The following is a 27423-nucleotide window of genomic DNA, read 5'->3' as shown; positions in this document are numbered from 1 at the left end:
CATAGTTGGAAGCCTCCATTGGGAACAGTAGAAATTTAAAGATAGGGTCTCAGCTGGTATGTTTGGGAAAGAAAGCAATGGGAAATGCTGGGAAAGATTGGCAGAGATATGACATATGTCTGGTCTTTCTGAGATTTTAAATAACTCATGGGGAGAGTTTGTTATTTAACCAATGCATTTTCTTCTGTACTTGTGTTTGAATTTCCATTGCTGGGTAAGCAAAAGTGATCTGCTGCAATTTCAGTGTAGTCATATTTTGAAATTTGTCTTAGCTGGACTAATACTGGGGATAACCAACAAGTGAGGCTGTTGAATTGTTTTGCATTACTGCCGTTTGTGTTGGAGCTTTCCAGACACCCCAGTTCCCAGTAAATTGATTTTGTTTGGAGTTGTATGGCATGGCAGTACAACCATTCACCCCTAAGGATCATTTTTCTGCATTTTCTTTTCTTTCTAAAAATGTAACTAAAAATCTGTTTTCTGTTACTGTATTTTAGATACACAGGAAATAATTTCAGAAGTCATAATTTATGGATGTTTACTGCAGTGTGTTTGTCTGTCTTGTGTTCTCCAAATGTGTAATGATAGCCCCAGAGTTTCGTAGCAAAGTATTGCACGTTGAAAAGCAATCATACTGTTCTGTCTTATCACTGTGTAATCTGCCTCATTGGTACATGTGGATATTGCTAATGTCTTTCAGAAGGAGGATTAAAATGATGGAATCTTGCTATGGCTGGTGATAAATTTTATCTTTAGACCCCCGGGCAAATGTTTATAGAGGTAATTAAAAGAAAATGGTTGGAAAGTGGCTCAGTACTTCCTGTGTTGTGCCTTGAGCATAAGACATGTTCGCAGGATGAAGATTACTGTTTATATCCATGAACACATATTAGCATGTGAGATAGGAATATGATTTCTATTTCAGTTTCAGGGCGGGTGAGATGCATTGTAAAATGCTGATGTATGTTCAGTTATAACTGGCTAAAAATTATCAATATTGTCTGGTCTCTCTTTTCTTAACCTGTAGGAGGCATGTGAAAATGCATAGGGTATGTTAAGATGTAAGTAACAGTTATCATGTTTTTTTAAAACCAAAAATATTAGGTGCGGGAGGTGGTTTTCATTGGGACCACAGTACACAAGGAAGGTTCATTCCAATCTATGGTTGAAATGAAAATCAGGAACATTTTCCTGCTGTGCACTTTGGGGGGGGGGGTTGGGGACTCCCGTTGACACCAATGAATTGTGGTGCAGGTGCTGTTTCTATGAGGCTGGCTATTCCACAAGGAACCCTGTAGTGCAGCCAAGTCCATCAGGCTTGAAGTCAGTGCCTCTGGTAGTGCCTGCAAGCCTCTGTTGCCAGGGAACAATAGGGAGAACATTTTAATAGTTCCTCCTTTTTTATACTGCTTAATATATTCAAAATATCTCTAAGTGGTGTACAGAAAACTGAAGTTCTACAAACAGCTTAAACAAAGCATTACGCAAATACACAGCAACATATAAAAATGTTACACTGAGACAAAGTTACAAATATATATAAATCAATATAGGTTCATTTTCCTTCTGACACACGCTCCTTCTCAGCCTCTGGGTTCTCTCTCAGGGTCCAACAAAAACAGTGAGAAGAGTTCCTGGAAACAGCAGGCATCCCCCTGGTTTCTCACTCTAGACTTGCTTCTTATGGGCAAGCCCAAGGTGAATGGTGCTTCTTCAGGCTGCCCAAAGCTGTGTCCCATTCAGCTGCACATTTTACACTCAGTTTCAGGTGCACCAGGTTTCCTGAGCTTCCCAGGGAGTTCAAAGGATGGGAAGAGGGCCCCCCCCCCATAAACTCAGAGCTTTTTCATCCCCTTTTGTCTTCCTCTCCTACTCCAGCTGCCTGACCCACACCTGGCGTCATATATGACACCAAGTGTGGGTCAGGTGGGTGTGGTTTTGGACGAACTGCTTCACAGTGCCAATTGGGACCTGTGCCAGGACTAATTCAGCTCGCAGACAGAAGATAACACACCCCTGTTTTAAAGAGATCTCTCCAAGCAATGCTCAGATCTTGCCTGAGGTCTTGGAGAGCTTCTGCCAGCCAAAATAAATCATGCAGAATCTGAATGATTTCAACTAAAACACACAGAACTTTTCCGAAAATTGTCCTTTACTGAGGATACAGTGGTACCTTGGTTCTGAAACTTAATCCGTTCCGGGAGTCCGTTCGACTCCTAAAACCGTTTGAAAACCAAGTCGCGGCTTCCAATTGGCTGCAGGAGCTTCCTGCACTCAAGCAGAAGCTGCGTCGGACATTCGGCTTCCAAAAAATGTTCAAAAACTGAAACACTCACTTCCAGGTTTGCGGCGTCTGGGAGCCGATTTGTTCAACAACTAAGCCATTTGGGAACCAAGGTACCACTGTACTTAGTTTGTCAACAACATAAGTACGTGTCACTTAATGCTTGGCTTGCAAGTTTGCTCTCAAACTTAGGGAGCTGTTGATGGTTTCCTTTTTAATATAGTTTTATTTTCATGCTTGTCAAAGGTAATGGAATTTGTTGATTTAGCTACTACACACAAGTCTCTTGTTATAGTGTCACAATATTGTGATATTTGTAACTGTCTTACTGTAAACTGAGAGGCCTCTAAAGCTGCTGGAGCACATTTGTTGCCTGATTGACTTGGCAAAAAAAGACTTTGCTCAGTCTGCTGTCAAGTGTGCAAATGTAGGTATTTCTTTAGGAATTTGTTTACTTTGAGGTCCCCTGTATTTCAAAATATAAGCACAGTAAACAGTTTCATTCTCCGTTTGCGTTTCTGTTTAAATAAAGTGTGTACTTGAACAATGTTACTTTATTTCTGGTTTCATCTGCTTCTGTAAATCCTTTTATTTCCCTGTTCTGCAAGGAGAGTTGAAAGATCTATCTAGTAATCTTTTTTTTCCTTTTTGGAGGGTGTCTTCTATTTGTGTGAATTATGCAAGGTTATATTAAGCACAAAATATATACTAAAGACTATTTATTTTGAACATAGACACATTTTGAATTGAAAGTTTGGCATTTCAAAGAAGTTTTGTTTGCGATTTCTCCCTGTTTTCTCTTACTTTGATAGGAAGTGGACCTGCTAGACAATGCAGCACAATAAAAACAGGGCCACTCTAGGAATGAAGGATTGAATGGAATTGGGGAAGTGGAGATGGGAAAGGCATGTTAGGGGATTGGAGGAGGATAGCTCACAAGATCTTACATGTCTGTTAACATTCACATCCTTTCTTCATATAGCGTCAGTGGCGTAGCATGGGGGGTGCAGGGGGGCCCGGCCGCACTGGGCGCAACATCTGGGGGTTAGGGTTAGGGGGCGCAAATCCACGGGTTAGGGGGTGCAAATTACTTGCCTTGCCCCGGGTGCTGACAACCCACGCTACACCACTGTATAGCGTAGTGGTGAAAAAACTTTCCCCCTGGAGAGTTGCATTCAAAGTGGGGATGGTCTCTGCCCCTGATCACACTGGGGCCTTATCAGGGCCCTAGTTTAGGGTGGGGGCTAGAGGGGGTTTAACTCTTTGCTCCCTGCTGTGGTTCTGATCTGGACTGAGTCTCCTGCACCTTCAATTTGTAATGCCAAAGGAGGATTCATTAAACTGAATAGATTCTTCCTTTGACAATGCTGGCAATAAGCCTTGGATCTCTATTGTAATGGAGTAGTAAAGGGTAAAGGTAAAGGGACCCCTGACTATTAGGTCCAGTTGTGGCCGACTCTGGGGTTGCGGCGCTCTCTCTTTATTGGCCGAGGGAGCCAGCGTACAGCTTCTGGATCATGTGGCCAGCATGACTAAGCCGCTTCTGGCGAACCAGAGCAGTGCACGGAAATGCTGTTTACCTTCCCGCCGGAGTAGTACCTATTTATCTACTTGCACTTTGACGTGCTTTCGAACTGCTAGGTTGGCAGAAGCAGGGACCGAGCAACGGGAGCTCACCTCATCGCAGGGATTCAAACCGCCAACCTTCTGATCGGCAAGTCCTAGGCTCTGTGGTACTATGGCATTAATCCTTTGCCCTCCACTGTGGCCCTAATCTGGAGTGTATCCAGTGGCCAACTTGTTTGTTTGGCAATATGAAGACTGAATTATTTCAAAAAGTTAGCAACTAGGAAACAAACACGAATGGTCTGTATGCACTGGCATGCTAACAGGCTGTAATCCTGGCCCCACTTACCTAGAAGTAAGCCCCAATGAATTTGCTTCCAAGTAGACAAATAGATGGAATTGTGGTGTAAGAAAGCTCATACTCCTTCAGAGCTCACCACAACCCATGACTAGAATTATGCTACAATCCTAATTATGCTACTCAGAAGTAAGTCATGTTGCATTAAGTGGGGCTTACTCCCCATTAAGTAGGTGGAGTGCAGTAGACTTGAAGTTCTACTATTCCTTCATTTTTCTCAAGCAATTGACATAAAAGATGTTAAGTAGTCCCAAATATACAACTTTATAATTGAGTCTGGCATGATAGTAGTCCTTAAATTGGCATAGCAGATGGTAAGATTTTCTGCAGTGCATTCTCAGGTTTGCTTTGTGTCTGAATTGGCATTTACCCATTCAGCTGTCTAATCCATATGCACCTTATCTGTCTCCTCCAGGCTGGGTTTTTTGGGGAAGGGAGCATAATATCTGCCACTGGGTTTTCTTAATTAACCATCCCCTCTCTCTACATAGCATATATCCACCCTTTAATGTGCTTCTGTGCTAATTAGTCTCTTACTTGTGTTTTACTTTTTTCTGTCTTGGTATATTTTAGTGAAAACTACTTTGCAAGATTTGGAAACCACAAGCCCCTTCTTTAGGGGAGAGGGATAATGAACTTTGAATAGTTCTTATTATGCATATTTTCTCTTCCATGCTGATGAAAAATTGCCACGTAACTTGAAAAAGTATTTGCTGTGTGACCTACTTCCTACGTCAGTGAAAAAGTTTTAAACAGTTTGGTTGCATGGAACTGAAAGAACAGTCTGTATTTAAGGCTACCACTAAGAAAAAAATTCCAGACTGAAATGGCTACTTTCTCTGCATACTCTTTTTGGACCGTTTGTGGTTGCAAAGGAAAAAGAAAATGGGAAACAGATTTCCTTTCTTTTATTCTAATTTTAGGTAAATGGTTTAAAATTGATGATTTTGCTGCAGCTGCTTTCTTCCTTCTATGCCTTTTTGTAATGCTTACATTGCTTCCTATTCTGATTACTATGCTTCAGACAAAAAGTAAATATATCTTATGTTTTGCAGTCCACTGAAAATATATATAAGACATAGTCAGTGATACTGAAATGCAAGTTTGTAATATTGATTTGGCTTATTGGGCGGGTCTTTCTTTCTTCAGAAGTAGCTTTTATCGTGGCCACTGTAATGCGTATATTCTTCCTATTAAAATAGGAACATTTATTATTACAAGTATTTGTATTTTTGTGTAACTGTAGAACATATTATGAATTTGTAGCCCCTTTTAAAGGTGCTATTGTAGGACTGTGGAGTAGGGTTGGGGATCATAGCAGATGGGCAGAGATTCCAGGTATATTTTGAAATATATGGTAAATTGCGCTTGCACCACAGAAATCAGCTAGCTTAATCTAGCGGTGTGGAAAATATTTCAGTGGCCGGGCATCAGTAGTGATGATTTTCTTTTTTTTCCTGTTTCCAATCCCCCACCCCTTGTTGTGTGTCACACTTATGGTATGTCTAATGTAATAGGGATATCCTGGAAAGCATTTGTATTTATATTTTGAGTCAAATGATAGAGCTTTAACATAATGCAACAATAGAGCTTTAACATAATGCAACAATAGCAAAATGATGCGAATGTTGCTTTAACGTAATGCAACAATAGCAAAATGATGTGAATGTTGCTTATTTGTATTTTTTAGTACACTTGATCCCTGTTAACCCTGTTAAAGAAGATGACCTTGGCTCCAAGAATCGAAAGAGAATAATGCCTGATCCTTTGACGGAGACACCTGCTATAGATCCAATTTTCGAAGCCCAGTTTTATTGTAACATTCCCAACATACCTGAACGCAGTATGGAAGGTAAACCTGTTACAGCATTGGTGTCTGCTGCTTTATTTCTGTGTAATTACTGGTGTTTTAATTTCAAATGCACGCTTTCTTGATACAGAGTGCTCTTAAAAAAATTCCAGGTAGAAGCAAGCTACTATAGTAAAAAAAGTAAAAAACAAAGCTTTGAAAACCTTACCACCTACTTGGCTCAATTGCAGTCAGTCCTACTGAATCAGACCAAAGGTTCTTCTAATACCCAATGTGTTTCCTTTTTTAAAAAATAACATTTTATTGATTTTCCAAAAATAACAAAAAACAATGCAAAAACAAAACAAATTGACTTCCATCTAATCCCTTCCTTGGCTCTATTCTTTATAAAGATACTGCATGTCCATTGTTAAATTTGTAACATATTTAAATCATGTATTATCCATTCATAATAAAATTACAAGTAATCTTAAAACCCTGTTAATGTATTAACCTGTGTACATTGCTTCTGTATATATGCAATAAACATCTTTCATTCTTCCTTAAATTCATTATCATCACTTCCTCTTAATTTCATCATCAATTTTGCCATTTCAGCGTATTCCATTAGTTTAACTTGCCAATCTTCTTTGGATGGGCCACCTTCTTCTTTCCAATATTTTGCTACTAAAGTCTGTCCGGCCTTTGTTGCATACATAAACAAATTCTTTTGTAATTTTGGTAGGTCCACTCCTATAATACCTAATAAGAAAGCTTCTGGTTTTTTAACAAAGGTTATACACCAGTTTTTTTCTAACTCTTGGCTGGTTGGATGGTCTTGGAAACATGAATGCAACACGCTCCCTTGCAAACAGACATTGAAATATATACCACCTTTTAAGATAGGCTCTAGAGCAATCAATAATCTGAGGAGGCCCTCTTAGTTGTGCTGAGTCAGATAGGAAGCTCCGTTAAATTCAGTGGCATTTACTTCTGAGTATGCATATATAGGATTGCACTGTAACTTGTACAAAATATTGAGGAAGAGAAGAAACTCCTCATTTATGTAACTGACACATTAAACTCTGGCATCTTGCAAAACTGAACAACATTTCGTTTGTGAGAGACAAATGAGGATGGATTGATAAATAAATTTGAAGAACTGGAACATTTAAATAATCTTTTGGAATGTTTAAATAATCTTTTGGAATTCCAAATAGACAATTACTGCATATACTCGAGTAAAAGCCAACCCGAATATAAGCCGAGGCACCTAATTTTACCACAAAAAACTGGGAAAGCTTACTGACTTGAGTATAAGCCGGTTCACCACACCACAAACCACCTAGTGGGCTCGAGTGTGTGTATACGCGTGCATGCGCACACGGCAGAGGGGGCTTCTCTCCTCCCCCCAGCCCCTCCTGTCCCCCTGCCTACCTAGGGTGCTGCCGAGAGGCAGAGGCTGGTGGCGGCAGCGGCGGAGGAAGAACAAGGAGCCCAAAAGGGCTGCTTTTGGGCTGCTCATTTCTCCACCACCACCAGCCGCTGACAGGGACCCTCACTTGAGTATAAGCTGAGGTTTTTCCCCCCAGCATAAAACATGTGCTGAAAAGGGTGGCTTATACTCGAGTATATACGGTATATCTGATAATCCTTTTCCTATTTTAGTATTCCCCCTCCCTGTTCTTGTCTTCTTTTAACAGTTTATAGCATATTAGAATAATGCATCTTTGTTGCTGTTGGATGTTTGCTTTTGTGTGTGTTTATGTTCTGTTTAATTTTTTACTTGTAAAGATCAGCTTATGTGTTTTTTTCCTTTATTGCCTAGCTGAACATATGAACTTGGTGAATTCTAGACTTCTAAAACTGATTGTTGTTGTTTTAAATCAGTTTTAATGTTTCTTTTATAGGTCATGCACCTCACTATTTTAAACTGAATTCTGTTCATGTGCTGATTCGCCATGGGGACCGATATCCTCTTTATGCCATTCCCAAAACGAAAAGGCCAGACATTGATTGTACATTAGTGCCCAACAGGTAAAAGTTTTGGATTTTACCATTTCTCTCTAGGCTTTATTTGTTCAGTAGAATGCAAGTACCCATAAATAGTCCATGGACATTCTGTATTGGATTTCCACATGCTCAAGTAGAGACGTACATACTTTAAAAGAATCCTTTCTATCTGTAGTACCTAGTCTATATGTTCACACAAAATACCAGTTATTTTCTACTCTCCTCTGTTTCCATCTCTTGCATAAAGATTTCTAAAGGTTCAAGGCATGATGAAAGTGAAGATAAATAATGGAACCTTATTTTATTTACTGAATTTGTTTTTGTGCCAGTTTAAACTCTCTGGTCGACTCAGACAACAAAAAATACTAAACTACATTAAAATACAATAATTTAAAGGCAATAAAGACAATAAAATGCAGCATTAAAAGCTCTCCTTTAGAGCAAAGGAAAATAAAATCAGTTAGCAGCTCAGATTATAAAATAAATGCACCTCAATTACTAAGACCCCACAGAACTTGTTTTGTTCTACTTCTGTTTTATAATACAAGTTGTTTAAAAGGTCTGAGTAAATAAAAGACTTTCAAAAGGAAGACACCTAGTGAGCTTCTTTGGAAGCCATTCCACTACTGAGAAGGCCCTCTCCATCTTCTCACCTTGTTTGCTAGGGACATGTGGAACTTTGCCTCTGATGATGATCTTACGGAATGCACTAGGCATATTCAGAATAAGGTGGTCTCTAGGTAAAGGTAAAGGGACCCCTGACAATTAAGTCCAGCCGCGAATGACTCTGGGGTTGCGGCACTCATCTCGCTTCACAGGCCGAGGGAGCCGGCGTTTGTCTGCTTCCGCAGACAATTTTTCCAGGTCATGTGGCCAGCATGACTAAGCCGCTTCTGGCGAAACCAGAGCAGCGCACGGAAACACCGTTTACCTTCCTGCTAGAGCGATAGCAATACCTATTTATCTACTTGCACTTTTTTTGGCCTGCTTTCAAACTGCTAGGTTGGCAGGAACTGGGATCGAAGAATGGGAGCTCATCCTGTTGCGGGGATTCGAACCACCAACCTTTTGATTGGCAAGCCCAAGCGGCACACTGGTTTAACCCACAGCACCACCCATTTAGCTAACCTAGTCCCAAGCTATTAAGCGATTTAAAGATTAAAATCAGCACTTTAAATGAGACCCAGGCTGGAAGCCAGTATTGCATATAAAGCCCTGCCATAATATGATATAAACACACAGTCCTTGTTTCAGATCAACAGTTTTAGACCATTGTTAAAGGCAGCCCACATTGCAATATCCTAAATTTACCTCTGGGAGTTACCAGAGCACCTGTAACTGCAACTGAGCTATCTCTATTGATGTATAGTAACGCTAGTTTATCAACTGGAGTTGATAAAAAGGTGCTTTGAGCCACAGAGGCCACATGAGCCTCTTAAGGCAGTGTCACATCAATAAGCACCCTGTGAACCCGATCCTTTGGGAAGAATGTAACTCCTTCCAGAGCCAGGTTGACCAACGCTCATCAAGAGTATCTTTGTTTTGTCTGGGTTGAATGTCAGTTTATTAACCCTCGTCCAGTCCATTAAGCTGCTTGGGCAGAATTCTTCATCCACAGCCCTTCTGAGCTGGACATATTTTCCATGCTGGTCAGTGGTCAGCTGGAATTGACCAAGTGCCAACCCCATCTGTATTCTCAGGTTCCAATAACTGAAAGCCATCTAGAAAGATGGGACCCAATGATGCTGTACGTTAACTACAAGGGTGTTACACCCTCAGAGTGTCCTGCAAATGTGTAAAAGCTAGCAACTGAGTTCTACCTTGGCCAGATGGTAATTAGCCCTGCAGCACTCAGATATGGTCCTCTGGAAAATGATCGAGGAGGAAAAAATGCTTTTCCCATCTCTATCATTGCCACATCGTAGGCTAGATAATGGGCTGTAATGCAATCAAACTCATCATAAGCTTTTTTCTCCTTCTACGTCAGGGTGTTTTGAGGCAAGGAGAACCACAGAACCACAGAATCTCCCTGTCTCTTCATTCATCCGCTCACAGTCTTAAAACAGTTTGATATATTCTGTTTGTCAGTTATCTTTTTGTAATGTTAGCTGTAGTGTCAGCTCAGTTTGAGAATAGTGCCCCCCCCCCCCCGTTTTTGAACACTTTGTGGTCTCCTTCAACAATAGTGAGATCCTTATGAAATGAATGCAAGTATGTTGACTATGGATTCAGTGTTAATAAACTGCATTCAGAGTTGTTAAAATACCGTAAATGACACATTCCTGTTATAAATTGCTTATTGGCATCACAGATGGGAGTCTAGTTTACTTATCTGATGGTTTTGTCAAGATAGCCAGCTAGAAAACAAAAGTTCATTTTTGATGCTACAGAAAGGGTCAGAATACATGCTTAAAGATTAACTAGAATTGCTAAAGGAGGACAAGTAATATGTTGAATGAAGTTGTATCATTATTATAAAGATAATAGTTAAGACCAATCCTGGTTTGTGTTAAATGTATACCATTATGCAAAGGTGAGGAATGTAACACAATCTTTTTATGTAAGTGTTAAATATCTGTAAAATTGCATATAATTGAATTTGGAGGAGGGAGAGAAACAACCAGCAGCGTATTGCGGTATACACATTTTCACAAACAAAACTGTAGAATCCTGAAACAGGTTGAACCTACTTGGTGTTACCAAAGTGTACTGGCCACAGTAAGCAATTAAATTCTATAATAGGATAAGCAGTTAGTAATGTGCTAATTGCAGTGATAGGATTTTTTAATGAACTTACTCTAGGGAATGAAACATTAATTGAAGAGAGATAATTCAAAGCCATTTGAAAAGCCTACAGGGTTTATCAGTCTCGGCTCTAAAATGTCTTGCTGTATAGCATTAAAGAAAATATTTTGCAGAGTTGTCAAGTGCATGTGACAGGGGTAGAAACCTTTTTTTTTAAAAAAACAACAACCCTTAGAAGCTGTATAAAACTTAGTTGTAATTAAAATCAGCAGATCACACTGTAGAGAGGCCCACCATACATTGAATTTGGAAGGTCAGTTTTTTATTATATCCATTGAGTTACTTCATCAAAATTTATTCAGATCTCCTGATTTAGTTGTTCTCACCAATCACTCGGGAACAACCATAACATTTTCTGAGAAGAGAATAGTGTGATATGTGTGACTTTTGATATGTTAAACTAATTCATTCCTGGCATTCCTTGAACACGGATGCAAGGCGCTGTGTTGACTTCTGTCAGGGAACTGCCATCGGAGCCAGAGGCGGAGGGAAGGCTCCAGAGGGATGCCGGAGAGGGTCCCAGTAGGGAGAGAGGCAGCCCATCTGAAACCAGCGTAGCACCAGTGGAGAAGGGGGGCAGATAGGGGAATCGGTGAGGGGGCTCCAGGACTCCTCGCTGGAGACCAGCGGGGAGAGCACGGTTCCTCCGCTGCCCACACCCTGCCTGCGCAGAAGATTTCTGTGCAGGGAGAGTAGGAGGAGACTCGGCGTCAAAGAACTTCTTTGCTGGAAGAAGTTCAAGAAACACCCACTGACGGATTCTGCCAGCGAATGAGACAGCCACGGATGGGTGGCTGTCCGGACAGAAAGGGTTCACCCAGGTAACCCAGCCAGGTGTGGCGACAACTTACGCACGAGCAACCCCTAGAACCATTACAACTTCTTTTCACCAAGCAGAGAAACTTGGTGGACTCTCAAATGCTCATCCATATGGAATTTTAATAATTGTTTAATGTGGCTTCTGAAACATGATTGGATAGAACCCCCATAGAGGCACTCTGTGCCTGCCCCCTTGCTGAAATAGGGTGACTGGTAACCATATACATCCATTCTTTTGAATTGTACTTCCACTGAGGCATAGTCTTTTTATTTTCGATAAATGTGTAAAACAGTGATATACCTAGCAACCATAGGATAGCATGCATCAAATGAATTAGACTCTGGTCCATCAAACCAATAATAAATTAGTTAGACTTTAAGATGCACCAAATGTTTTTACTATTTTTTGCTGCAAGAGTTGAACACAACTATTTCCATGGAAGTTGTTACTGGGCAAGCATTCAGGTTGCAGATTGCACCTGCCATGAACAGAACATGCTTCTTGGGGAGCCATTCATATTAGCTCCAAATTTCTGCAATGTGCCTACATGCTGGCTGCACACATGGTTCTTTTGCTTTTTTCTAGAAAAAAGAGGTATTTTGACTGACAGGAAATTTTTTCAGGGGGAGCAAAACCTTTTTTTTGGGAGGAGGGAGAAATGCACTGCCCCACAACCTCCGACACATGCACACAGCTGCCAGTATGCCACAAAAGGCTGCCAAAACACACCAAAGAGGTGGCGGAACACAGTTCTGGTGAGTTACGGCTAAAAAAAGCCTTGTTAAAGGGCTTATCTAAAGCTAGAAGAGAGGGAGATGAACTTCATTGTGTGACGTTGGGAGAGGAGATGAGGGGATCAGCAGCTGTGGAGGCAAATTGAGCAAGAGCTATCCCTAAATAATTGCAGGGCTATTTTAGGAACTTTCTAAGTTAGGCTTGTAGTGTAGCAAAGAAAGTTCTTAATAATGACATAGTGACTTCTGTGAAAGTACAGTTGTTTGTAGTGAGAATTAAAACAATGGTAGAACTGCCACACGTAACTTCATACTGACAGCTGTTTAAAATCAGTTATTTTTTCATTATAATTTGTATTTGTTTAAGCTCTTTGGACTTTGTCTTGCGTTAAGTATCCCATTTGTATTCCACCCCATTCTCCATTCCATTTAGTATTCCACAGATGGAGTTCATTAATTACGCAGATTATGCTGCAGCCCTATGGACTTCTAATGGATATGCAGGATAGCTTAAGGGGTCCTGCTTGGGCTTTGTGAATTAAGAAGTGTGGTATATAAATAGTGAAGAATGAATGTAAGAAAATAGACCAAGTCCCTGGGGATTTTTCCTGTCAAATTTCAATTAACATTTTCAAATCAAGGTAGATTTCCACAGAGAAAACTTGTTTTTGTAGCTGTTCACCAGAATAATTAGCTTTCTATTTGTGTGTGTGTGTGTTAGCATTTAGATACATCATACTTCGCCTTTATATTAATTTCAGATGTGAAAGATATGCTGCTTGTTTAAAATCTGTTCAGAATGCCACCATCTAGTTTTATAAAAAAAAGGTAAAGGACCCCTGATAGTTCAGCCACAGACGACTCTGGGGTTGCAGCACTCATCGTGCTTTACAGGCCGAGGGAGCTGGTGTTTGTCCGCAGACAGTTTTTCCAGGTCATGTAGCCAGCATGACTAAGCCGCTGTTTGTTTACCTTCCCAACAGAGCAATACCTATTTATCTACTTTCACTTTGACGTGCTTTCAAACTGCTAGGTTTGCAGGAGTAGGGACTGAGCAACAAGAGCTCACCCCGTCGCAGGGATTCAAACCGCCGACCTTCTGATTGGCAAGCCCAAGAGGCTCAGTGGTTTAGACCACAGCGCCACCCACGTCCCTATCTAGTTTTATAAAGGTGTCCCTGCCCGTACGGGCCAGTCGTGTCCGACTCTAGCGTTGTGCGCTCATCTCACTTAAGAGGCCAGGAACCAGCGCTGTCCGAAGACACTCCCGGGTCATGTGGCCAGCGTGACGAAGCTGCTCTGGCGAGCCAGTACCAGCGCAGCACACGGAAACGCCGTTTACCTTCCCGCTATAAAGCGGTACCTATTTATCTACTTGCACTTAGGGGTGCTTTCGAACTGCTAGGTGGGCAGGAGCTGGGACCGAAAGACGGGAGCTCACCCCGCCGCTGGCATTTGAACCGCCGACCATACGACCGGCAAGCCCTAGGCACTGAGGTTTTATCCACAGCGCGACCCACGTCCCATATCTAGTTTTATAGTTGATAGTAATGAAATGGCAAAAAGAAAAGAAATGTATATACCAGTTAAAAGAGGCAAATACAAGCTCTGTTATCTGATACTTCAATGGCTATAACAACAACAATGGCAAAACTAACATTTTTTTGAAACCTAGTCAGGTAAGTTTTCATTCCGTGGATGTCATTCAGAGGTGCTCATGTATATAGTGTACAGATTATTCTAGCAGGGTCCTTTTTGTCTGATGTCCTCCCAGCAACTCCTGTAAGCAAACTTCTTGAGCTGTTAGAGTTCCACCAGGCAAAAGCTAACGCCATGTGTTTCTTTCCCCTTTAATCTCTTGATCAGCAGCTGTTGTGTCAAGGGAGCTTAAAATGGGAGGTCTGCTTGTTGATGTCAAACTTTTGTACTCAATATGCATTTCAGAATATCCTCTGATTGGCAGAACATTCTGTTGGAGGGTTTTCTTCAATACCTTGGAAGTGCTATAAATGAAAAAGAAAATTAGTTCAACTAGTAAAAATATGGGATGGATTTCAGTTTGTGCCTTTGCACTCATTGAATAATCTTTGAGCCATGGGTGGGGTCTGCAAACAAAAGGGGGGCAGATGCTATTTTTCTTGGCTGTCTTCCCCCTTTAGCCCCAACAGCCCTGATAAATTAGCCTGAGAGACTTAGGAGATCCTCAGAGCAGGCTGCAAGATGTCAGCGGAAGGGGAAATTGCCTCCCTCTCTCTTATTTTTATGGCATTTGTGCTGGATCAAAAGCTATTCCATGTGTACAAAGGCATAAATTGGATTCTAGCCACGGTTAGAGTTATAGACTTTTCGATGATTCACTTCAACATGCTAAAAATTTGTTGATAAGATTTTTAAATTTTATTTTTGGACACATGAAAGCATCAAGTTAAGCATTGTTACACCCCCAAGGTATTAAAAAGGGCCAAGTAGTGTAATTAATCTCTTGCATTTTTATTATTTCCTTGTTTTTATGGAAATTAATTTTTAAGAATCTCTCTGGAGGCTTAAGCTTTCAAACTACACAGACTAATTTATTTGTGTTCCGCTCAGCCCCAGCAACCTTCACATTGTTGCCTGGATACTCCATCTCCTGTAGTATCTGTAAATTGGCCAATTCAACAGCAAGATTGCTAATCTGATTTTTTTTTTTAAAAAAAAAAAGCATAGGGAAAGGTAATTGGCCTAGCAGCATCTGAAATACTTTTTCAAAATCTCTTTGCCACTTCTTTTTTCCATCCCTTCTCTTGCGAATTATCACAGTGGGAGACTTCTATGTAGGAAGCTTCCTGTATGGCTCCTAGAGACTAGCTTGCATTGTTTGATGGTGCACTATTAGACTGGCATGCAACAAGGAAGTTTTCTATTGCTAAAAACGTTGAGATTTCAAAATACAGATTCCCCCAGTTTCTCGTAAATGCCACCATCTGCAGAGTATCTGCTAAATTAATTTGTGGCACGGCATACAAATATAGATACAGAAGCCCAATTTGAGACAAGTGGTGAAGGGAGTATATGCACATCTATTGTGTGCCAAAAGACTCCTGAGTAACCTTAGCAGTAATGGAATAAAATGAGAAGTCCTCTTGTGGATTAGTAATTGGTTAAGAAGCAGAGAGCAGGAAAAACTGGACAGTTCTTGCAGTGGAAGAGTGTAAAAAATGAAGTCTGTGAAGGGGGTCTGTACTTTTTAAGTTGTTCATAATCAATTTAATGTTGGGGTGCGCAGTGAGGTGCTCAAAATGAGAAGAGACCATAAAGAGCTCCAGAAGAATCTCTACAGACTGAGTGAATGGGCAGTAAATTAGCAAATACAACTTACATTAAAGTGTAACTTGATGCACATTAGGGCAAACAAGTCTTAATTTCATATATATGATCATGGAGTCTGAACGGCCGTTGACTGATCAGGAATGAGACCATGGGATTGTTGTGGATACAGTAGCTTCATAATGATGTCAACCCAGCAGCAGCAGCAGCTGTGAAAAAGGTCAATCCTTTTTAGGGAAGTTTTTAATGTTTTATGTTTTATTGTGTTTTTAATATTCTGTTAGAAGCTGCCCAGAGTGGCTGGGGAAGCCCGGCCAAATGGGCGGGGCATAAGTAATAAATTATTATCATTATCATTATCATCATCATCATCAGTCTGGTTAGAGGTAATTTACAAACGAATTGAAAATAAACCCATCAATATCATAATGCCATTATACAAATATTCATTGTAACCACACTTGGAATACTGTGTACAGTTTTGGTTGCCTCACCTCAAAAAGGATATTGTAGAGCTAGAAAGGTTTAGAAAAGGACATCCAAAACGATCAAGGGGATGAAGCAACACCCCTGGGAGGAAAGGCTACACGCTTGGGGCTTTTGAATTTAGAGAAAAGGGTTAAATGGAGACATGATAGAGATGTATAAAATTACATATGGCGTGAAGAAAATGGATAGATGATTCTTCTCCTTCTCCTTCTCCTTCTCCCACCAGAACTTGTGGACATCTAGTGAACTTGAATGTTTCAGGACAGGCAGAAAGCAAGTACTTCGTCAGCCAGCCCATAGTTAAACTGGAATTCCTTCCCGTAAGAACTTAGGTGGCTTTAGGAGAGGATTAGACCAAGTCAGGGAGGGCTAAATCTATCAGTAGCTACTAGCCATGAAGGCTATTTTCCACCTCCACTGTACAGGGACAGTATGCCTCTGAATGGACAGTGCTGTTGCCCTCAGATCCTGCTTTTCTGCTTCTCATGGGCTTCTGGTTTGCCAGGATGCTGGACTAAATGGCAATGTACGTATGCAATAAATGAAAGAGGGTATGGAGGAAAGAGTCCCCTTAAGAAGACATATTGAACCCAAATACTTTTAAGAACACCCCATGGATCTTTTTGCTAAGAAAATAAGTTTAAGGAATTATGAGTAAAAAAGAGTCAAGCATCACCCCTGATCAAAATTACTTCTCCATTCAAAATTGCAGCCTTGATTCTGCTTTCATAGCCTCACATTAGCTTGAATACTATTGTCATTCATTCAAACACTATTAACAATGTGCCATATTCTTATTTTCGGGTTCTCTGGCATTTGGCACTTTTCTCCTAGAAGAGAAATAACTTGTTTTTCCTCCCTCGTAAATGTTTGTGAGTAATATTAGAGTGTCTACAAGATCTAGGGGATTTTTTTCTAAACAAGGGAAAGTACTGTGGAGTCCAAACAATCATATCATGCCTAGGATGATTATTCTCATTTAAAATGAAAGATAAAAATGGAAACTGAAATCCAAAGATTTTTCTATAGCGTGAGAAACCAAAGTGACATAAGTCAGTTGATTTCTATATTCTAATATTATTGATGGATGAAGTGTTAGGTCTTCCTTCAATTCACTGGCAGCACTGTTTATTATTATTATTATTATTTATTAAGGATGTTTATATTCCGCCTTTCCGATGGAATATCACTCAAGGTGACTAACAGTAAAAGGAAGATGCATCAAACTACATGTCTCATGCTCAAACATACATTCCCCATTCATCATAATGGATATTTTGTCCAGTTGAAAGCCTTCAGACAGTATCTGCCTGCTATTTTCCTACACATGTGTTCAAAGAAATCTATGAAATGAGGTTCACAAGGACACAAAGATGTAACTAACCAGTTGAAATATTAACCTTTTTTTTGGTTTATTCTCCAGATGGTTTTGATTATTCTTCTGAATGGACAGGTCAGGCCGTAGGTAAACTTGTGTTTATACTAACTCTGCTTTTAGAAAACCTTCATATATTTGTGGGTTGTTTTTTTTTTACTTCACAAACAAACATCTACCATATCTCACCACGTAATGGTCACATTTTCTGTGCTGAATTTTCCTTTCCAAAAACGGTGTGCATGTGACCATTATGCGGTGAATTATGGGACGGCAGTGGAGGTGGTTGCTCACCACTGCTTCCCCTGGGGTGGCTGGGGTGTCCCCAAGGAAATCTAAGGCGAGCGGTGGCAGCAGCCATCTGGGTCTGACTTTGTCTTGCCTCGAGTCTGGAGCGTGTGGTGAGAGTCAACAGCACTTCCAAGCTGCCTCCTTGCCTCTGCACGACCCAAGGTGGCAGCAGCGACACCTTGCCATGCCTCTACAGCTACTTCCTCTTGGGGCCAAGCCAATGGGGGCCCAAACTCTGGCCCTAGTCACCAGAAGTTCCCCCTGCAGACCCCCAATTCGTCTCAGAATTATCATTGCAACTATTATGCAGGCCTATTTCTCTGGGACCAATTTCGGGGTCTGAAAAAGGGGTGCGCGACTATTATACAGTGGCGATCAGTATACGGTGAAATATGGCATGTTGTATTTGTCTTGAAACCACAGAGGGGGAAGTGGTCCACCCCATCTATCATGCAAGTAAGAATACTGGTTAGTTATGAAAATATTATTGTTAGAGAGGTTGTTTCTAAGTAGTAAATTAGTTTACCTTGCTTAGTGTATGATTCAATCATGCATTGATTTTCCTTATCTTCTGCCTCTTAGTTTTATGGAGAGACAATTAGGACAGAGAAAACACATAGCATTCCCTTGTTTTCACTAGCTTTGGCTGGAGTTTATGAACCATTTCATGAAGACTTCACCATAGCTTTTCCCTTGTAGCTGGGACCTGGTTGATTGTTACAGAACTTTTGTTGGTAAATATGATGTTTGTTTTGCAGTTAGCTAACATGAAGCATGACAGAATTAGGTTATTGCTTACTATATATGCATTTGTGGGCACGTGTAAAAAACACCCTTCATTTTACGCAATCCCTATCTTCTTTCCAGATAGGGAAAGTAAAAAAAGTAAGGGTAAGGTGTGCTTATATTGAAGTGATAGCATGGCACCCCCTTGTGGTTTAAGTTAGTTTTAAAAGTCTGGTATAATGTAGCAAAGAGTTGCCATTTAATTGACCATTTAATTTCTTTTGAGCACTTGTTCAGACACAGAATGGATGTTACGTTAACATTCTATTTCTTTTTAAAAAACCACCTGTATTGCCTAATGCACATTTAAAAACTCACAACATTATTTTATATATATATAAAATTCTTTTTTTAAAAAAAGAAACCTACAATAGTGCAAATGTCAATACAGTGAATGGAGTAAAATCTTTGTAGAGAATGCACTGTATTGAGCTTCAGGAACTTTGTGTTATATAGTCTCACATTAGGACATTAACCAAAAGTAATAGGTTGCTATTGTAATCCAAAAAGTATTAGTAGGAAAGACTGATGAAAGGTATGTCTAAACTATAGGGGAGATTATTTTATTTTGTGTTCAAGAAGCTGTACATCTCTCAGCTTGACTCTTTCTATAATTGGTATCCTCCTCTAAGAAAAGGTTTCATGCTGGGAATGAGCAGCAGGAGAGGCAACACGGCTTTGACCAAGAAAGTAAATGCCATTAGATGCAGGACAGTGATGTCTTTCAGCTTCTGCCTTCTGGAAGAAGGTACAGGGTTATAAAGACTAGGAGTAGCTGCCTGAGAAACAGTTTCTAATCAAATGTGATTTTGGTTTTAAACGCAGTGTAAGGTAGTCTCTATGGGAGTATATTGTATTTAATTATGTGGTATCAGAGTTTTTGGAGGGCTAACCAAGCTGGGATAGTTGGGATAGCAGGCTTATTGGTTTTTGAATGTCTGATGTAGATTCTTTCTGTATGGGACAATGACAATAAAGATGATCGTATCGTATCATATCATATCGGACCACTCTTAACTCACCACTGCATAATTTAAGAGCTCTTCAGAGTTGCCTGGATGTAAGAGATTCCTATGGTGGCAGCATAACTCTCAGGCAGTTAAAGAGTAAAAACAACTCAGTCTCTTCTCTGATTTTTAACTGTGGCTTGATCACATTGCATGAGCAGAGCACACTTCTGCCTGCACAGGTAGGAAGTGGCAGAGAAAGCCATCTCCTCCATCTGCACTCCCTGTGCCTCCGAGACAAGACTTCAGATGTAGGAATAGCTGCCTATCTTGGACATAAGCGGAAGAGCCTTTCACTCTTGAAGTGGGATCCTAGGATGCAAACAAATAAATGTAGCTACTTTAAAACACACAACAGAACAACCCCCTCCTTCAAAGTAATGTAATGAAATTGTCATCGTCTTTCCCCCTTATATACGAAAGTCTTGTTGGAAAGGTTGAGACCAGCCCTGATGCTAGTAACTGATTTGCACTGTGATTTCATGGGATCCTTTTAGCAAGGGGCAGCTGGCTGCTTCAGCTTTGCAAAATGCCACGTGCATTTATGATATTAATCAAGGTGTCTAGGCTGTGCAGTGGTAAGAGCAAACCTGTCTGTCAGTAATGGGAAAGAAGCATATAAGAGCAGATCTGTTAATGAAAACTGCTTGGTGGCTTTGGTCTAATTTTCACTCCACTGAGTTGCTGTCCTCTGGTTTGTGCAAAAGCACACTGTTACCATGTCACTCCTGGATTAAAATGTAGTTTGGCAGTTTAGTGGGTGGCTGCTTGAAGTGAAAATGAAAAGAAGCACCCAGCTGTGTTTCATTCTGATTTGATTTTTTTTTTTTGTAGTTTTCTGAATGGTAGCCAGTTTCTTTAAATTGATTTCCTGTGCTAGGTTTTTAAATTGGCATGTACTGATACTTGGAAACTGGCTTATGAATTTAAGTTAACTAGATTTAAATACAGTCATACCTCAGGATACAGACGCTTCGGGTTGCATGATTAAGGGTTGCGCACCACGCCGAACCCGGAAATACCGGAACTTGTGCATCCTCAGAAGTGTTAAATCGCACTTTGCACATGCACAGAAGCACCAAATCGTGACCTGAACGTCCGCTGTACATTCAGATTTATGCATATTATTATTTTTAACTATCTAGAGACTCAAAGCACCATGTAAAATATACTACTGTTTCAAAAGGACTTTACAGCATCAAATAGCCTATGGCTACCTGTATTGTATTTGAACTGATTTTATGTATGTGCTGCTGCTGTTTTAAATTGTATATCTGTAATTGGTTTTTTAATGTTCTTATAGTTTTTATATATGCAGTTTTTATATATGCAGTTGCTTTAACTGTATTCAGATATGTAACTTTATATTTGCTTTTGGTTTTATCATTTTGTATATTGTTTTGGGATGGCTCATGAGAAGTGATTTGTAATGAAATAAATACTATGATATAAGAAGGTGAAAAAGCAGCCTAACTTGCATGCAGCAATATTAATATTGATTTAGAGGAAGCATGGATCTCCTGCTCTTCTTGTTCCAAGCTAGACTTTTTCTGCTTATTTCTTATTTGACATTTTCATGGGATGAAACCATGTACTGTACAAACGTGTTCATCACAGCAATTTCCCACCTCTCTTTTAACAAAATAAATCCCCAGAAATTGGTACTGAACCATTCATTGCCTACCACTCCACACACCCGATACAATGTTTTTCTCTTTTATGAAGATAGTAGGTCATTTCACGGAGATCATATAGAAAGCTAACATTGTCCTGACAGCAAAATAGTAGCTCTGAAATAGTGCATCCTGGGTTACAGCAGCACAACTTCTTTGGAGGTTTTCTTATGTATTTTTAGCTGTTGCATTTCTTCCCTCTTCCTCCCATCACATGCTGGTTTTTTTCAGGCCTTAACACCCATCTGCATGGCTGCATATTTCATTTCTTTTAAGAGCAGAGTTTTGTCGTTCCCTCTCCCCCCCCCCCCAGCAGTAGGTATGCCTTCCTAATGAAATGGTGTGACTTGACATAATTAGAGCACTTCAATCTTTACAGCTTCTTCATGCGTTTAAGAGTTTTTGTTTGGTTTATCTCCTTTAGGAAACCTTCCCATCCTCAGCTTGAAGCTTTTATTAGCCATATGTCTAAAGGATCAGAAACCCAAATGGATGGCACTCTGAGCAGCATGCCTCGTTACCCCAGCCATTCACTGTGTGAAATGGGAGAGCTTACACAGACAGGTAATTTTCTACAGCTGTTTTATTTCCATGTCCAAAAGAAACCAGCATGTCAAGAGGCTCTTTGGTTCTTAATTGGAACTTCCTAGGCGTTTGTTAAGGGTTCAAAAATGATTTTTCCAGGGGACATTGCTGGTACTTTCTAAAGGATACCATGGTTGTAGTAGCAATATCCCAATTGTTTATGGGTTGTTGTTTTTTTTTTAAAGAGAAAATTATCATATTTTCTTCTTGCCTGTACAACCATTTAAGACTTGTGCAACTAACATTTTTGAAAATTTAATCCTTTTTTATATTCTTAGCATGATCTGCCCACCCCAGCCATTACCCTTTCACATGGATTGTATGAAGTGACTGCATGAGCAGAAGGCAGCTCAGGCACTCAGTATTTTTATACTCCTTCCTGTGCAGCCGCATGTACCCCCAAAACCTTCTCGGGGGTGGGGGGTCACCAAAGTTTGGTGAACGTTTGGAGCTATGTCACATGGAAGGGAAGATTCTTCTGAAATTGGACAGAGAGATTTTGTGCCATTGTAGCTGCCACTGGAGCAAGATCGTTCTGTTCCATTTAAGATGATTTCCCCCTCACATCACAGCCCATGTGACACAGCTCCCAAAAGGGTCAACCTTTGACCCTCTTGAGAGGATTTTTGACTGATACTTCAGAGGGGAAGAAAAAGGTGGGTTGCATGAGCTGCCCTATACCCAGGAAACTGCTGGATACCACACAATTTCTCTAACAGTGCAGTTGTACCTCTAGTTATGAACTTAATTCATCCTGGAGGTCCGTTCTTAACCTGAAGCTGTTCTTAACTAGAGGCGTACTTTCGCTAATGGGGCCACTTGCTGCCACTCCGCCACTGGCACACGATTTCTGTTCTCATCCTGGGGCAAAGTTCTCAACTCAAGGTAACTCTTCCAGATTAGCGGAGTTTGTAACCTGAGGCGTTTGCAATTCGAGGCACAGTCTTCCCAATATGACTCTCAAATTATTTCATAGAAGAATGCTTACCACCTTCTTTTTCTTTTTTGAAGGGATTGTACAGCACCTGCGAAATGGACAACTACTGCGGAATATTTATATAAAGAAGCATAACTTGATACCAAGTGACTGGACAAGTAAACATTTGTATTTGGAGACAACTGGAAAGAGTCGAACACTACAGAGTGGGCTGGCACTACTATATTCCTTCTTGCCGGAATTTGATTGGAAGAAAATTAACTTTAGGCACCAGTGGAGCACAATTTTTTGTTCTGGAAGCTGCGATTGCCCGATAAGAAACCATTACCTAGAGGAGGAACAACGGCGTCAGTACAGCCTACGGGTGAAAAACATACACTTGGAGAAAACGTATGCAGAAATGGCAAAGATTGTCGGCATACCCACAAGGCAGTTGAGGGCTTCTAACCCTGTAGATTCTATGCTGTGTCATTTTTGCCATAATGTCAGCTTCCCATGTACCAAGAATGGCTGCATTAACCTTGAGCACTTTAAAACAATCAAGACGCATCAACTTGAAGATGAGAAAGAGAGGCAGGAGAAGAAATATTACTACTTGTATGCGCTACTGGCCACTCATCCTATCCTTAACCAGACAGCCAATCGTATGCAGCGCATTGCAGAAGGCAAGAGAGAAGAACTATTTGTCCTTTATTCCGCTCATGATGTCACCTTGTCCCCTGTTCTGAGTGCCTTAGGCATCACTGAGGCCAGGTTCCCGAGATTTGCAGCCAGACTAGTCTTTGAGCTGTGGAAAGATGGAAAGAAATACAAAGAACATTTTATCCGCATCCTTTATAACGGTGTTGATGTCACATTCCAGACTTCATTCTGCCGGGATTATAACAAACATTACACCAAACTGATGTGCCCCTTAGAGAAATTTGTTCGTTTTGTTAAACAAGACATGTTTTCACCTTTTAATAGCACCAATTACTATGATGCATGTCACAGGAGGCCATTCTAAACAAGGGAGGGGTAAAATGTTACATTTTGTATTGTCAAAAAAATTGTCTCCAAGGCAGCTTGACACTGTCAAATCCTAGTGTGCCTAAGTGCAAATGAATATAGCTTGAAGTGGTTTTGTCGTTTCCCCCCAAAAAATGCATTCTAGATTGATTTAAAATGTCATCAATTCATAATGTTTGTCAGCCTTAGCAGCACAGCGCCTATGTTCTTTTGTGCTCCAACTTGATTTGTCTCTTAGCTGCTGTAAAATGGATATTGCTTGAAGAACTGAATGAGTGCATTCTGGTTCCTTGTTGTTCCACTGTAAAAGTTGCCACAGTAAACACAAACCATACTTGTCATAATTGAAAGTATCCTTCATTCTATGAATCCATTCATATGATCTAGCTAAAGTAGGAATCATTTTTTCCTTAGGGCAAAAGTGTATTATAGGCAGGCTTTGTTTTTTGTTTTTTGGGGGTGTTTTTTTTAAAAAAGGTGCATGGATTCAAATGCTTCTGCAAATGCTTCTGATGTGTTTTCTTGAACACATCACTTCTAGCTACTATACAGGGACTACTTCATACATGAAGTAGATGCTGTAAAGATTGTTACTTTATGGTAGAGGCTGCCATGTTTGACATGGCTTCTTGTTGTGTTTGGTTACACATGCGAATCTACATCAGCATAGATGACTTCCTAGGAGGCATTAGCATTGTCAGAAATACTTTTTTTTTTTGAAATCACCTGTACAGGCAATCCACACAGGAAGCCATTTATATATAAAATCAGCCTCCTTGTGGAACCCCCAGCACATAGAAATGTTTGGGTTTTCTTTAGGTAAGGAGCTATCATATGATATACAAAGCAGCCCCTGGGGTAGATGAAAAGTTCCGTTCTTTGCACTTTTAGCACTTTATGTGTACTTCAAACACAAAGTACAAGTTGTGTCAGATGCTAGAAAGGATTCATACACAAGAAGTGAAAACTTTAAATCGGGCTTCGGATACATTCTTTAGGAACTGTTTATGTTGTTCAGATCATTTGTGCTGTGATAAGAAGCAATGTGTTATAGCCGTATGTTGTAATGGCTGCATGTAGCCAAACAAGAACTTGACTTAATGCTTAATTTTGTAGTCCATTTAGTACTTTTATAGACTAGGAAGACATTTTATAAGCTCAGTCTTGTTTTTTACTGTCTGGTGATTGTACTATAGTGTACTAGATTTTTTTTTTTAACCTTCTTTGTAAAGGGATGCCAAAAGCTGTTTTTCAACACTTTACTTTGGGCGTAGTACAAAGATTCAGAAATCTATTATAAATAATTTTACTGGATAAATTAATAATGCATATTAACTCAAATTTTAGATTCCTTACATCGGATTTTTAGACAGCTTGGAAAAGCATTTTGTTACTATTGGAATGCTGAGTTTTGTAATGTCAAGAGTTTTTAACACACCCTAAAACCAGACTTTAGTGTAATTTGTATTGAAATGGTGGTAGCAATTAAAAGGAGCTGTAATTTGTGTTCTGACTTTATTGGCATTTCAGCCCCCTTTTGAAAACAATGCATTTGAATGTTCTATAAATAAAGTTTTGAAAAAAATCTTTGATGTGGTTCCTAAAAGCCAATATTTCTGTTTGTGCTCTTCAAACCAGAGTTTGCAAAATTGATCTTTGCCTAATCGGTTATGTCAAAGGTTTGTTGCCATATTTGTTGTTGAAATTTAATAGATTCTTAATTAGTGGTACTTGATACACCACAAGGATACTAAAAGCTTCATAGAAAATATGTAACTGCAAAGAAAGTATGTAACTGCAGAAAAGCTTCAAGCTCAAATATGAAGCTAGGTTACCGCAGTATTTGTGATAGTTGTTCCTATGAAAAACCTGCCATTTTATTCTATTCAGTACATGTTCAGGTGGTTTTGCTCAGAATAAACCTGTCAGACTGCCTATTCCTCAAGAGCAAAATCAGTCATAGACAAATGAGAAAAGCAGGCACAGAAAGGAGAATTCTGTGCTTTGCCTCTAAGTTTTGTACCTTGAGTCAAACAAAGAGGAATTATTCCCTGACCAGTCAAGACCAAAAGAGAGTATAAAAAATGGGGATGAAACCTGCAAAGTGTTCTAAAAAATAAATAAATCCTCATATACAAAATGTGGCAACTTCTAAACACAATAATGAACAAGAGTAAATGCAACCTTAAAAGCCTTATGGTTAGGACCGAAGGAAAGGTTTTTTAAATGAGCTTTGCATGGGTACAATGCTACATTACCACCACTCAAGCAGATATTGTTGGCTGTTATAAACAGCAGTATGCAGAAAAAAATCCTATCCAGAAAGAGAATAGAATATCTTCCTTGTTCTTGCATGCTTTGCATGTAAAACGTCCCAAGTAAAATCTAGTCTTTTGAGGTAGCGATGGGAAACCTTGGAGTGGCGCTGCCAGTCAGGCTTGACAAAATTGGTGCACCAATGTTCTGACTTGGTATAAACTGCTTCCCATGTATCTGCAGACATAGAATCATAGAGTTGGAAAAAGTTAAAGCATTATCTCATCCAACTAGCTGTCATTTTGCAGGAAATTCTTTACTGCTTTACCCCTGTAAACCAGTCTCTCGCCTTATACAAGCTTCAATGAAAGAGAGTCCTCCAAGACTATCTGTTACACATTTGAACACCTCAAGGCATCATCAGAGAGTGTTTCCTAATGTTTTATCTTATCAGAATTTCCATTCTGGGGATTGCAACAAAAGCTGGCAAAAAGATGTTATTTCTTCTACGCTCTTATTCTTAGATCCACTTTTTTTGTAGACGTGTCAATCGTCTGCAAGATTTTAAACCTCAACGCCACCCTGTGGCAACGTTGATTTGATTTTTCATGTTTTTTGAAACTGTGTAGGAAAGGCTTAGGCTTCCCTCTTGTGGCCAAATGTAATAGTACCTTGGAAAGTAATTGTAATTAAAAGCTATGCTCCTAAGAGGAAAAACAAGTACTGTAAAGTTCTTTCTACAGATTTTTCTAAACAAGCGGATTGTCAGCATTCTGACTAGAGAGATCAGTTTAGGGCAATATTTACATCCCCAAACCTTATACATTTACAGAATTATTATCAATGATAAACACATATTATATTGCATCGTATTTATGTGAGCAAAATGTAAGAGACGTCAGAACAATTGTGGAAAGTCTGGTCCAGTATATAATGGCAGAGGTTTTCCATTCTTCCACTCCTCAGCTGCCGCATGTGAGAGAAATAAAGGACACAAACCCTGAAATAGCTGATAGTCATTTATTCAAACCTCTGCCATTGTTTAAAGCTGCTACTTTCTTCTCCTCCATCCCTGCTTCACTTAAACTTCTGCCATTGTTTCAAACCACTAGCCTCCCCTTTCACTCCCATGCCATAGCTGCTATTGTGCAACCTGCCTTCACTTTTTCTCCTCTTTTCCACCCTGACTTCCAGGCTTGTGATGAGGCACTACAAATTTTTCAATGGGGGCTGTGCCATGACATTCTTATGTTTTTATTATAGAGAGAGATATGTTTCCCCCTAATTCCTTAAGAGCCAGTTCACCTGAGACAAAAGTAGCTGTCCACCAAACATTATTTT

At 40.0% G+C, this 27423-nt stretch overlaps 1 protein-coding gene across 2 annotated transcripts in view; it reads left to right on the top strand.

The window, feature by feature from the left end:
* Window positions 1-24672, top strand: part of PXYLP1 (2-phosphoxylose phosphatase 1) — a 60549-nt gene extending 35877 nt beyond the window's left edge. The window contains exons 1-5 of one of the 2 annotated variants that reach the window (XM_081910490.1): window positions 4846-5131; window positions 5899-6060; window positions 7908-8034; window positions 21721-21860; window positions 22893-24672. In XM_081910490.1, coding sequence (XP_081766616.1) covers window positions 5035-5131; window positions 5899-6060; window positions 7908-8034; window positions 21721-21860; window positions 22893-23824 — 1458 coding nt within the window. In that variant the 5' untranslated portion in view covers window positions 4846-5034 and the 3' untranslated portion in view covers window positions 23825-24672. Of the gene's footprint in view, window positions 1-4845; window positions 5132-5898; window positions 6061-7907; window positions 8035-21720; window positions 21861-22892 lie in introns of those variants that run through there. The other variant, XM_081910491.1, reaches the window with a different exon arrangement.
* The last annotated feature ends 2751 nt before the right edge of the window (window positions 24673-27423 follow it).

The sequence above is a fragment of the Podarcis melisellensis genome (assembly GCF_964234715.1).
Source record: "Podarcis melisellensis genome assembly, chromosome: 5".
Classification (NCBI taxonomy): Eukaryota; Metazoa; Chordata; class Lepidosauria; order Squamata; family Lacertidae; genus Podarcis; species Podarcis melisellensis.
This window is presented reverse-complemented; position numbering and strand designations above follow the sequence as displayed.